General features: G+C 40.0%; 1 protein-coding gene across 7 annotated transcripts in view; it reads left to right on the plus strand.

The window, feature by feature from the left end:
* Positions 1-320: 320 nt before the first annotated feature.
* The window catches only part of Lmbr1 (limb development membrane protein 1), a 154,700-nt gene continuing 142,509 nt past the window's right edge, over positions 321-12,511 (plus strand). For all 7 annotated transcript variants that reach the window (XR_013092942.2, XR_013092943.2, XR_013092944.2 and 4 more), the window contains exon 1: positions 321-573. Coding sequence is in view for 3 of the 7 variants with exons in the window: in XM_076873062.2 (XP_076729177.2) it covers positions 499-573 (75 nt within the window). In the remaining 4 variants the exon portion in view is untranslated. The remainder of the gene's footprint in view (positions 574-12,511) is intronic.

Consider the following 12,511-nt stretch of genomic DNA (forward strand, 5'->3'; position numbering starts at 1 on the left):
AGCAGCGCGCCCGGACCGGTCGGGCGAGCAGGGGTCGCAACGGGCCACCCCGTCACCTCAGCACATCAGCCGACCCCGCCCCGGCCGCCGAGGCCCCGCCCAGGCCCGAGCCCTCGCCCAGGCCCGAGGCCCCGCCCAGACCCGAGGCCCCTCCCAGACCAGAGGCCCCGCCCAGGCCCGAGCCCCCGCCCAGACCCGAGGGCCCGCCCAGACCCGAGGCTCCGCCCCCCGCCCCTCCCGGCTTCCCGGACGCGGAGGCGCGCTCCTCTGACACACCGGCGCCTCCGCGTGACGCGCGGCCCCGCCCCGCCGGCCCCGCCTCCGCCGCGGCACTTGTCCTCCGCAGCTTGAGCGGCGTCTCCCGTCGGCTGAGGCGGCGGCTGAAGAGGCGGTGTCGAGACCCCGCTGCGGCCCGGGCCCGGCGCGGCCGTGCGAGCCCCTGCGTCGGCGGACGATGGTGCGGCGGAGCGCGCGGACGCGGGCGGCGCGGCGGCGGGCATGAAGGAGATGGACGGTCAGGACGAGGTGTCCGCGCGGGAGCAGCACTTCCACAGCCAAGTGCGGGAGTGCACGGTGCGTGGCGGCGCCGCCGCGGGCCCTCCCCAGCCCCTGCCCCGCCGTCCGCGCTCGGCCCGCAGCCCCGCCGCAGCCCCGCCAGCTACGCGGTCCGCGCTCGGCCGCGGCGCCCACCTCACCCCGCCTCCGCCGCGTCCGTGCCCCCCCACCCCTTCCTTCCTTGGCATTGGAGGGCCTCTGCCCCTGCCCTCGCCCCCCGGCCCAGTCACCTGCCCCCGCGCCCCCGTCACCTGCCCTATTTCCCCCGCCCCTGCCTTCGTCCCCCCTCCCATCCCCATCCCCGTCCTCGACCTCGCCCCCCCCCCCGCGTCCCCTGCCCTCGCCCCCCTCCCCGCGTCTCCTGTCCGCGTCCCCCACCCCCCTGTCCTCGCCCTCCCCTCCCCCCCAGTCCCCTGTCCTCGCCTCCTCCCTGACCCGTGCAGGTGCAGCGGCCGGCGAGCTGGGCTCTCGGGGAGCTCGGCCGCCTGGGGGCCGCGGCGGGCGGGGGCGGGCTGGCAGTCCGCAGGCGGGCGGAAACGTGTGCCCCTAATCGTGTAAAATACGTTAACTTATCTGTTTGTATTTACTTCTCCTGTCTTCTGACACCTCTGGTGTTCAGGCACACTCTTGAAAAGAGGTTTAAAATTGTTCAATTTGTGTACTTATGGTTCTTGAGAATTGAGAATCAGCTTGCCAAGTCATACCTTGCTTGGGATAGAAGGAGATGCAAAATTTCAGATAGTGGAATTTGCTTTGTTTTTTTAAAATGGATGTTATACAGGGAGATGTATATAATCATAGGTGTACCCCTGTGTGTATTTCTTACTAAACACATCTGTGCAATTCCGAATCAAGAGTAAGAACCAGAATTTTACTAGAGGTCCCCTCCTCACCCTCGCTTTGTGTACCCTCAGCTCCAAGGAAAGTTAACCACTGCCCTGGCTTCTAACACTGCTGTCATACAGATGAGATCTTACAGTATGCACTCATTTGTATCTAGTTTCTTTCGCTTAACAATGAGTTGTGAAATTTCTCCATGTTGTATGTGGTTATAATTCATTCTTAGTGCTGTAGTTGTGTCACTGTAGCACAATTTATTTTTAGTTTTTCGTTTTCACTGTTGATGGGTACTTCAGTGCTTTCTAGATTTTGGCCATGAATAATTTTGTGCATGTCTTTTGGTGACTGGGTGGGTGCATTTCCGTTGGGTGTAGACCTATAAATGAAATTTTCTATGTTAGTGGATGCTTTTAAACAGTCGTCCCTCCCTCTCACCACTAATGTGATGCTTGCCATCTTTACCAACACTTGATATTATTTTTGAGCCCTTTAAAAAATTGTTGCATTTTAGCAAGGATGTCAGGGTATTCATTGTACAAAGGTTTTTAATTTGCCTTCTCATGATGTATAATGAATTTGTACCACTTTATATGTTTATTGGCCATTTATAATCTTTTGTGAAATATCTTCAAGGTTTTCTTTTTCCATTTTAAAATTTGTGTGTGTGTGTATATGTGTATATAAATGTATGTTTATTTGGTACCAGGGATTGAACCCAGGTACACTTTTCTTGAGTTGCTTAGGGCCTTCCTATATTGCTGAGGCTGGCTTTGAACTCAAGATCCTCCTGCCTGAGTCTACAGAGCTGCTGGGATTACAGGTGTGCGCCACCGTGCCCAGTAGTGTATACTTTTTTTTTTTTTTTCCACAATACCTTTATTCTTTTTTTTAAAAACAATTTTTGTGTCAATTTTATTGAGGTACAATTAACATACAGTAAAATTTGCCATTTTTTTTGGTGTGTGTGTGTGTGTGTGTATGTGGTGCTGGAGATTGAACCCATGTCCTTGTGCATGCGAGGCAAGTATTCTGCCAATTGAGCTATATCCTCAGCCCCACAGTACTTTTATTCTATTCATTTATTTTTATGTGGTGCTGAGGATTGAACCCAGGGCCTCATACGTGCTAGGCAAGCACTCCACTACTGAGCCACAGCCACAGCCCCTGGTAGTATTGATTTGCAGGTTTTTTGTTCTAAATATGATTTCTTTGACATATATGTGTATTGCAAATCTTTTTTCCCACTCTCTGGATAACTTTTCACACTTAATGATATTGTTCTGATGAACATAAGTTCTTTTTTTCACTTTTTAAAATCTGTTTTTTTTTTTTTTTTTTTTTTAGATATACTGACAGTAGAGTCTATTTTGACATACATGTAAGTTCTTACTGTAGTTCATTTTCGCAAAATGTTTTCCTGTATGATGAGTAAATGTCCTAAGAAACCTTTCCTTGCAGTCCGGCATCATGATGTTAGACATGCCTGTAATCCCACCTTCTTTGGAGGCTGAGGCAGTTGGATTGTAAATTCAAGGCCAGTCTGGGCAGTAAGACCCTGTCTCAAAATAAGAAATAAAAAGTGTGGGGGTGTGGCTCAGTGGTAGAGCATCATTGGGCTCAATCCCCAAGACTGACTGGAAGAAGAAAAAAAGATTGAGGAATCTTTGCTTACTCCTAGGGTATGATTTTCTCTCAGTGCTTTATTTAATTGCCCTTCCCATCTGAATCTACAGTGCATTTGAATTTTTTTTTTTTTGTATATAGTATGAGGTAGGAATCATTTTTTTTTTCACATAAATGTTTAATCACTTTGGCATTATTTATGACCTTTGCCACAGGCAGCTCTATATTTGTGAGGTTTAATTTTGGATTCTGTGCTGTGCCATTGGTTGTCTTTGGCTTTATTTTTATTAATTAATTAGATATTCTGTAATTATTATTGAGAAAGGGACCCATTTTATGGTAGTCCAGAGCTTTATTACCTTTGTCTACTTCATTGGAAACAACTCAGTTTTGGCAGTGATTCTCTGATCATAGTTTCTTAGTTCTGTCTCTCCTCACCCCATTTTCCTCAGCTCAGCACCCCTGGGTGGTCAAGTGCACTTCACCTTCAGTAGAATCAGGGCAATAAGTACACTTTGTTTACAGACCCTAACACCCAAGTGCAGTGGATTTACAGTGTTTGGCATTTCTTCCTCAAATTATTCATATTTAGGGTGTCTGTCAATACTTGCCTTTTCTCTAGGACTTGTGCATAACTTTTAAAAATCATTCAACTCTTTTTGGTTTTTTCATATAGTGCTATAATTTTTGTTTAATATTTTTCTTGTGATTAATGTACATAACATAAAATTTGCCTAAAGGTCCAGTTCAATAGCATTAAGTAATTCACGTTGTTGTGCATCCACCACCACTGTCCATCTCCTGAAGTTTATCATCATCTCAGACTGAAACTTTATATCCATTAAACAAAGACTCCCTTACTCCTCAAGCTGCTAATAACCATTGTATTTTCTGTCTTTATGATCTTGACTACTCCAGATAGTTCATATGAGTTGAATTCTACAATATTTGTCCTTTTGTATTTGGTGTATTTTTCTTAGCATACTGTTTTCAAGGTTAATCCATATTGGAGTGTGTGTCAGAATTTCCTTAAGGCTAAAGAACAATCTGTTTTTGTATATAACACATTTTGCTTATCCATTCAGCTGTCAATGCAGACTTGGGTTGTTTCCACCTTTAGGCTGTTGTGAATAATGCTGGTATGAGTGTACAGGTATCTAAGTCCCTGCTTTCAGTTCCTTTTTGTTTATATCCAGAAGAGGAATTGCTGGATCATGTGATAATTCTATATCTAATTTCTTGAGGAATTGCCAAATTGTTTTCCATAGAGGCTGTACTGTCTTACCTCTCTGCCAGCAGTGTGCCAGGGCTCTCGTCTCTCCACATCCTCACCAGTACAGGTTGGAGGTGTCATCTCATTGGGGTTTCACTTGCATTGCCTATACCTATGGCTGTATGTCATCGTTCGAGAAATGCCTACTGAAGTCTTTAGCCCATTTTAAAATCAGATTTTAGTTGTTTTTATTTTTGAGATATAGGAATTTCATTTATAATTTCCCTTCTCCTCCCTGAGGCAGGGTCTTGCTATGTTGCCCGTACTTATCTCAAACTCCTGGGTTTAGGTGATATTTTTGCCTTAGGCTCTTGAGTAACTGGGATTACAGGCATGCACCACTATACCCTGCTTGTGTTTTGGATATTAATTCTTTTTTTTTTTTTAAAGTTCTATGAATTGTTTATTATTTTCATTTTTATTATTATTGTTTGTTCTGCTTAGTTGTACATGGCAGCAGAATGCATTTCAATTCTTCGTACACAAATGGAGCACAACCTTTCAGTACTCTGGTTGTACACGATGTAGAGACACACCATTCGTGCAATCATACATGTACTTAGGATAATGATGTGCATCTCATCCCACCATCTTTCCTATCCATGTAACCCCTCTCCACCCTCCCCTTTGCCCAATCCAGCATCCCTGCATTCTTCCCGTATCCTCCCCCCATCATAGCTCAGGATCCACTAATCAGAGAAAACATTTGACCCTTAGTTTTTAGGGATTGGCTTACTTTGCTTAGCATAATATTCTTCAACTCCATCCATTTACCCTCAAATGCCATAATATTATTCTCTTTTAATGCTGATTAATATTCCATTGTGTTTATACCACAGTTTCTTTATCCACTGATCTATTGATGGGCATCCAGGTTGGTTCCACAGTTTAGCTATTGTGAATTCAGCTGCTATAAACATTGTTGTGTAATATATAATTTTTAATATCTAATTTCTTTTAATTAGCATATTTTCAAGGTTCTGTCAAATTGAAACATATATCAGACTGAATTCTTTTTTTTTTAAGAGAGAGAGAGAGAGAGAGAGAGAGAGAAAGAGAGATTTTTTTTGATATTTATTTTTTAGTTTTTGGTGGACGTAACATCTTTGTTTGTATGTGGTGCTGAGGATCGAACCCCGGCCGCACGCATGCCAGGTGAGCGCGCTACCGCTTGAGCCACATCCCCAGCCCAGACTGAATTCTTTTTTATGGTCAAAATCTATTCCATTATTTGGATATGTTACATTTTGTTCATTCAATTATCGTAGACCTTTGGGTTGTTTCTACTTTTTGGCTTTTATGAAAATGCTAAGACCATTTGTGTACAAGTTTTTGAGTGGAAATCTATTTTCATTTCTCTTGGGCATATTTGGAGGAGTGGACACGCTGGGTCATATGGAAACACTATATTTTGTTTAGAGGAACTATCAACGTGTTTTCCACAGTTATGAAACCACTTCACATTCCTGTCATCAATGTATGAGATTTCTTCATATCTTCATTTTACTTGTCATTTTGGTTTGAATTATAATGATCCTAGTGGGTGTGACATGGTTTCTCATTGTCATTTTTGTATGCATTTTCCTGATAACTCATTCTGTTGAACATCTTTTTTATGTGCTTATTATTTGTGTATTTTCTTTGGAGAAATGTTTATTCAGATCCTTTGTCCATTCTTAAGTTGGTTTATTATTATTATTGAGTTGGAAGAATTCTTTGAATATTCTAGATACAAGACCCATCTCAGATATAAAACTTGCAAATATTTTCTCCTTTGAGTCATCTTTTCACTTTTTTAATTGTAGGACAAAGGTTCTTACTTGTTTTGAAGTTAAATTATGTATGTTTAAAAATTTTGTTATTTGTATTTTTAAAAAACATTTTTATTTGTAGATGGACACAATACCTTTATTTATTTTTTTTGTGGTTCTGAAGATCAAACCCAGTGCTTCACACTTGCTAGGCAAGTGCTCTACCACTGAGCTACAATCTCAGATCTATCATTAGTATTTTTTATGTGATATGTAAGAAGGCCTTGCCAACCCAGCATCATGAATATTTACTTTGTTTTTCTAAGTATGTTATAGTTTTAGCTGTTACATTTGGCTTTAGACTCCATTACAGTTTATTTCTATGTATGATTTAGGAAAGAACTTCGTTCTTTTTCAAATGGATATCCAGTTTTTCAAGTATCATTTGTTAAAAACGCTATTCTTTCCCTCAATGAATTGTCTCAACATTCTTGTTGAGAATCAGTTGACCATAGTAGATATAAGGGTTCAGTTCTGTTCCATTGATCTGTGTCTGTCATTGTACTAGTACCACACTGTCTTGATCACTGTAGCTTTGTAGTAAGTTTAAAATTTGGAATTGTAAGTCCACCAATTTTGTTCTTTCCATGATTGGTAATTCTGGATTAGTTGGATTTTTTTTTGTGAATTTATGATAAACTTGTCAATTTCTGCAGGAAAGCAAGAACTAGAATTTTCAGAGTGTGTTGAATATGTAGATCAATTTGGGAGTTATTATCATCCCAAGAATATTAAATTCTCTGATCCATGAACGTGGATTTCTTTCCACACTCAGAAATTCTATGTACTTCAACATTATCTTGTAGCATAGAGAGTACAATTTTATTCTGCCCAGGACTTCTCATGCTTCCCTTTTACCTGTTCCTTTTTCTTCTCAAGACAGGCCATAGAAACTAGAATTTCTTTTCCCTATGGTGTCATGGAAACTCTTTCCCCACCTTTCTCAATGTTGGCCATAAAGAATTTCTCTGACCTATCTTGTCTGATGGTGGAACATAAGACCTGTGTTTTGGAAGAGATCCTGTCCCATACGTATGAGGAAAGAATGCCACACTCAGAGGTCAAGAAGGATCTGAACAGATAGTCACAACAGGCCTTGTTAGTTTCCCCTATGAGTCTATTGATGATTTGTTCAGTCACGTTTTTGCATGTCTTTCACGCTTCAATCATGACCATGCAATGGAATCTTTATAAATATCCCAAAAGACATGGTTCAGGGAACTTTGGGACAGCTGAATACCTAGAGACTTATAGGATGTAAACTAGAACTCATCCCGTGCCAGGAGGGTGGCACACCCTGACTCCAAGTGGATGGAAATGTCTGTGCTTGGGACCCTTTCAGACTTTGTCCTGTGTATCTCTTTATCTGGCTATTTATTTGTGTATCCTTTATGAGAAACTGATAAACAAATAAGTGCTTCTCCGAGTTCTGTGAGGTCTTCTAGCAAATTAATCAAACCCAAAGGTGTGGGTGTATTTGTATACAAGGTGTGTGTATATGTATGTGTCTACACCTTAGTTGTAGCTGGTTGGTCAGAAGTTCTGGAGGCCTGGACATGTGAGTGGCATCTAAAGTGTGGGCAGTCTGGTGGGATTGAGCCCTCAACCTGTGAAATAACTACCTCCAAGTAGATGGTGTCTGAACTGAGTTGATTTGAATGCTCAATTCACTTGAATTGTTGTCTGCTGTAGAGTTGCTCTTGCGTGACGGTGGGGAGAAATCCCTGTACATTGGAATCACAAAAGTCTTCTGTGTTGATTATTGTTGAGTAAGAGTGTAGGAGAAACAGAGTTAGAGTTCATTTTTCTTCTATATCATCAGAATGGACAGAAACTTTCAACTCACTGGGCAAATACCAAAGAATGAGATTGCCGAATTGTATTGTAAGATTATGTTTAACTTTGTGTGGAACTACAAAATTAGTATGTAACTAAGTTCTTTGTATGGAAGACCATCCGATGGTCTTCCAAAGTGGCATATGATTTTGCTTTCTCACCGGTGGTCAGTGAAAGTTCCTGTTGCTCCACATGCTTACCGGCATTTGATGTTGTCAGGTTTTTTGTTTTTTTTTTTGATTTTAGCTTGTGCCTCTGGGCTGTGACCTTCACTAATGCTGCTCAGCTTTTTTTTCTCTTCCTTAGGTAATGAAGACTGGAAGGGAGCTGGAGTTGTACGTTTCCTTTTCCCTCAATTGGTTAGGCTCTTGTAATCCCCAAATAGGTTGGGATGTGAGTAAAAATTGTTTTCCTTGAGGGCAGATCATTCATAAGGCTAACATGAAGCTCTGGGCTTATTCAAAATGGTTATTTCCTCCTGCCCCTGCAGGAAGAATGAAGGGACACTCCCTTATCCCCATATCCTTACCCTGAGAACCTGGCTGAGTTCCTGGGAACTCAAAGGATGGCAGTCCTCTTCACACTGGACTTTCTAAGCCTTCACCCAGCCCACGCTGATCCTGCAGTAGCACATCAATGGCAGCTTAGAGATTCTGCTGGGACTGGTGCAGCAAACACAGGTATAGGACTTTGTTTCCAGTTTCTGGTGCAGCAGTTTGTCCTTGGATCTCAATTTTCTCATGGCCCTAAGAAGAGCTGGTGATTTTCAATTTGTTCATTCTTGTTGTGAAGGTGGAGTGATGACTTCAAGATCTTTTTGTGTTCTTGAAAGGAGAAATCACTGTTATCTTTTTGGTCTTTAAGTCTTTGGTTTACCTGAGAAATTCTTTTTGTGAATAGTATTTATGGTATGATTTAGATTAAAAATATTATATTCTGTGTGGTGACTTCCCTTGACTTCATCATTTGATGGCTGCTTGAGAATATATCTGATATCTAGTCTCTGCATAGGTTTAATCCAAAGGAGTTATTTTAGGACTTTTTTTTTTTAATATTTATTTTTTAGTTTCCGGCGGACACAACATCTTTGTTTGTATGTGGTGCTGAGGATTGAACCTGGGCTGCACGCATGCCAGGCGTTTGTATGTGGTGCTGAGGATTGAACCTGGGCTGCACGCATGCCAGGAGAGCGCGCTACCGCGCGAGCCACATCCCCAGCCCTATTTTAGGACTTTTTGAAGTTGATTCTTATTTAATTTTAAATAACAGGTTTTGGTTAGCATGGTGAATATTAGTTTAATGTTATTATCTTAAATAATTTTTAGTTGTAGATAAACACAACACCTTTATTTTATTTATGCATGCTAGCCAAGCGCTCTGCCACTAAGCCACAACCCCAGCCCTAATTTTTCTTTTTAAATATAAGATATATGATCATGAGTGGTGGTATCTTTTATTTATTTATTTTTTAACATTAAGATGTTTAGAATGATCTGTTCCTTAATCTTGTTAAGATTTCTTTTTATGGTGCACAGTTTTGTTTTTTTTTTAAGAGAAAGGAATTTTATTATGTGGTAATTTTTAAAAACAACGTTCCTGTAAGTGAAGGAATGGTAGGTAAGTCTTTGAAGGATTACTTGGAAATGACTGTGTAAGAGTTTTGTATGTGTGATAAATCAAGTAGGATAGAAGACCTTAAGAAAAGTAAGGCTTCCCATCCATAACCAGTCTCTTATTTTTTCTTCTAGATTTTCCCAAATCACTTCTGTAATACATATAGGAAGTAAGAATTTTTAAGTAATATTATTTGTTTTACCAACACTTAACAGTATATATTGACTTCCCACACAAGACATTGAGGATTTGGCTACTAGCTTTTGATAGAACTTACACTACTAGGTAAATATTTATACCACTGCCTTTCTTCCATTTCCTCTGTGTTTATTGTTGTTATTCTTTGTTGTTCTTTTGGTTGCCCTTCTAAGACAGAGCTAAATCTTTATTTCATGTTGTATCAATTTACTACAAAGGTATGACTGATGAGTGCTTCTTGTTCTTATATTCTCTAGTGGTGGCTTTTATTACTAATTGTGGTAATAATGCTTACCTAAATATTTAATAATGGAAGCATGGTTTTTAATATCCCACTACTTAAGATAAAGCTACAATGAAAATTTTAATGCATGTAGCTTTTTTCTTCTTAAAGTAAGATCACTGAATCACGGTGCATATTGTTTCTTTGCTTTCTAATAGGGTTATGGAAAAAATTTTTATTTTATTCATATTAAAAATAGCATTGTTCTTCCCTTCATTATATAAATAATAGTCCTTACTGTTATCAGTTGAGTTTATTCTGAAGTAGAGAACAGAAGATAAAAGAGTAAAAATATTTTGAAGTGTCACCACTTTGAAATATGTACCATTGTTTTATTTCTCTGTGTGTATTTACACAATCTAAATCATGGTATGTTTGTCACATTGTGTGTGTGATGTTTCTGTGTACAAGTGTGTCCAGTTTTCTCCTGTTGCTTTTGACTTACAGTCATGCCCTGTGATATTCTCATTTTTAACCATTTTTGCAGGTGACCAGGAGGAAGAGCAGTCCTTCTGGTTTTGTTACTAGCTGTAAATGTTCTACAGCAGGTGTAATTGGCTGTAGAAGGCTAAATCTTCTAAACTTATTTTTTTCATTTAAATCAGTAATCCACCTGACACTTGTTTTCATTCATTGTGTGTGTATATGTGTGTGTGTGTGTGTGTGTGTGTAGGATAAATTGTGCTTGTGTCAGTGCACATCATAATAGATGGGGGAGCCAACTTTTATTTGCATGAAACATCTAACAGAAATCAATCACGGTAAAATGTGGAAGAGGAGTGGGGGTGGTGTGGGCTTTTGGAAAGGAGGAGTTTGGGTGGACTGGCTGTGATTGGGATGTAGAGTCCCAGGATAATGAATGATGCTTACCACTTGCTGCTTGGTCTCTAGCTCCTCTCAAGAGATGCCTGTCTTTTTCCTGTTTTTCTGGAGTATGGTCTCAGAAGGGACACAAGGGACTTTTTGTTGGTGACTAAAAAGAATATCTAGAATTTGAACTTCAACAAAAAGCAACAATGTGTAATACTGTAGATGACATTAATAGCCTTGAAATTTGCTGTGATAATCCTGAAAAATGGAGTATTTACCCCTTGGAAGGTTTTGATGTTTTATCTGTTTGTGAGGAAGTATTATTGTTTTACCTTATTGGAACACATATTGAAAGATAAAGTGCAATTTATGATAGCAGTTTGATAACTGTTACAAGAGTAGATATTAGCAAGTGTTTTGTATCCAAATTAACTGTTCTTAGATAAGACATTGGTAATTTTGTTTTCTTCTCTCTCTTGAAGGATAATTTGTTGCAATTATAAATAGTGGAATTATGAACATCTTTATAAATACATTGTTGTGTGGTTAATAGAAAGGAATGCATTCAGCTACAAGAAAACCCAATGTGTTTTTTTTTTTTTTTTTTGTGGTGTCGGGGATTGAACTCAGGGCCTTGTGCATATGAGGCAAGCACTCTTCCAGCTGAGCTATATTTTTAATCAAATAGTGTGTTTTCTCAAGTAATCTGGAGGAGTGAAGTACTGATACATGCTACAGTATGTAGAAACTTGAAAATATTATATACTTCATGAAAGAAGCCAGACACAAAAGTCATTCATAGCATGATTTCATTTATATGAAATAGCTGGAATAGGCAAATCCATAGAGACAGAAGGCAGATGAGTGGTTGTGAAGGGGTTGGGTGGGGTGTGAGGAGTATAGGACTTTGAGTTTGGTGAATGCATGTACCTATTAGAACAAACAGCCTTACTACTACTTAAAAATACCTTTTTTTGGGAGCAATTTTTAGGTTCACAGCAAAATTGAATAAAAGATATGGAGATTTTTATGTACTCTATGCTCTCACACATGTATAGCCTCCCCCATTATTGACATCCCCCACCCAGTGGTGCATGTGTTAAAATCAATGATTCTACTTTTAACATCATTATCACTCAGAGTGCATAGATTATATTAGTGTTCACCTTTGGTATTGTACATTTCTGGGTTTGGAAAAAATTTTATAACATGTGTGATACCATTATGGTATGGTACAAAGCAGTTTCACCAGTCTTCTATATTCTGTTTATTCATTTCTTTCCCCCTCAACCTCTAGCTAATGGTTTTTTTTTTATTATTATTTTCATACCTTTGCCTTTTCCAGAATGTCGTATAATTGGAATTGTATAGTATGTAGCTGTTTCAGGTTGGCTTCTTATGCTTTTACCTTTCCTTGCTTGATAACTTTTCATTGTTTGGTAGCCTTTTTCTTTTTATCACCAAATAATAGTCTTAAATGAATGTTTCACTTTATCTATTCATCTTTGAATAGATGCACCTTATTGGTTGCATACAAGTTTTGACAGTCACGAATGAAGCTGCTATAAAATCTAAAAATTTACAGATTTTTCTGGAACATAGATTTTCACCTCCTCTCGCTAAGTACCAGGAAGAGTGATTGTTGGATCGTTAGGTAACAGTGTGTTT

This window comes from Callospermophilus lateralis, chromosome 1, assembly GCF_048772815.1.
Source record: "Callospermophilus lateralis isolate mCalLat2 chromosome 1, mCalLat2.hap1, whole genome shotgun sequence".
Classification (NCBI taxonomy): Eukaryota; Metazoa; Chordata; class Mammalia; order Rodentia; family Sciuridae; genus Callospermophilus; species Callospermophilus lateralis.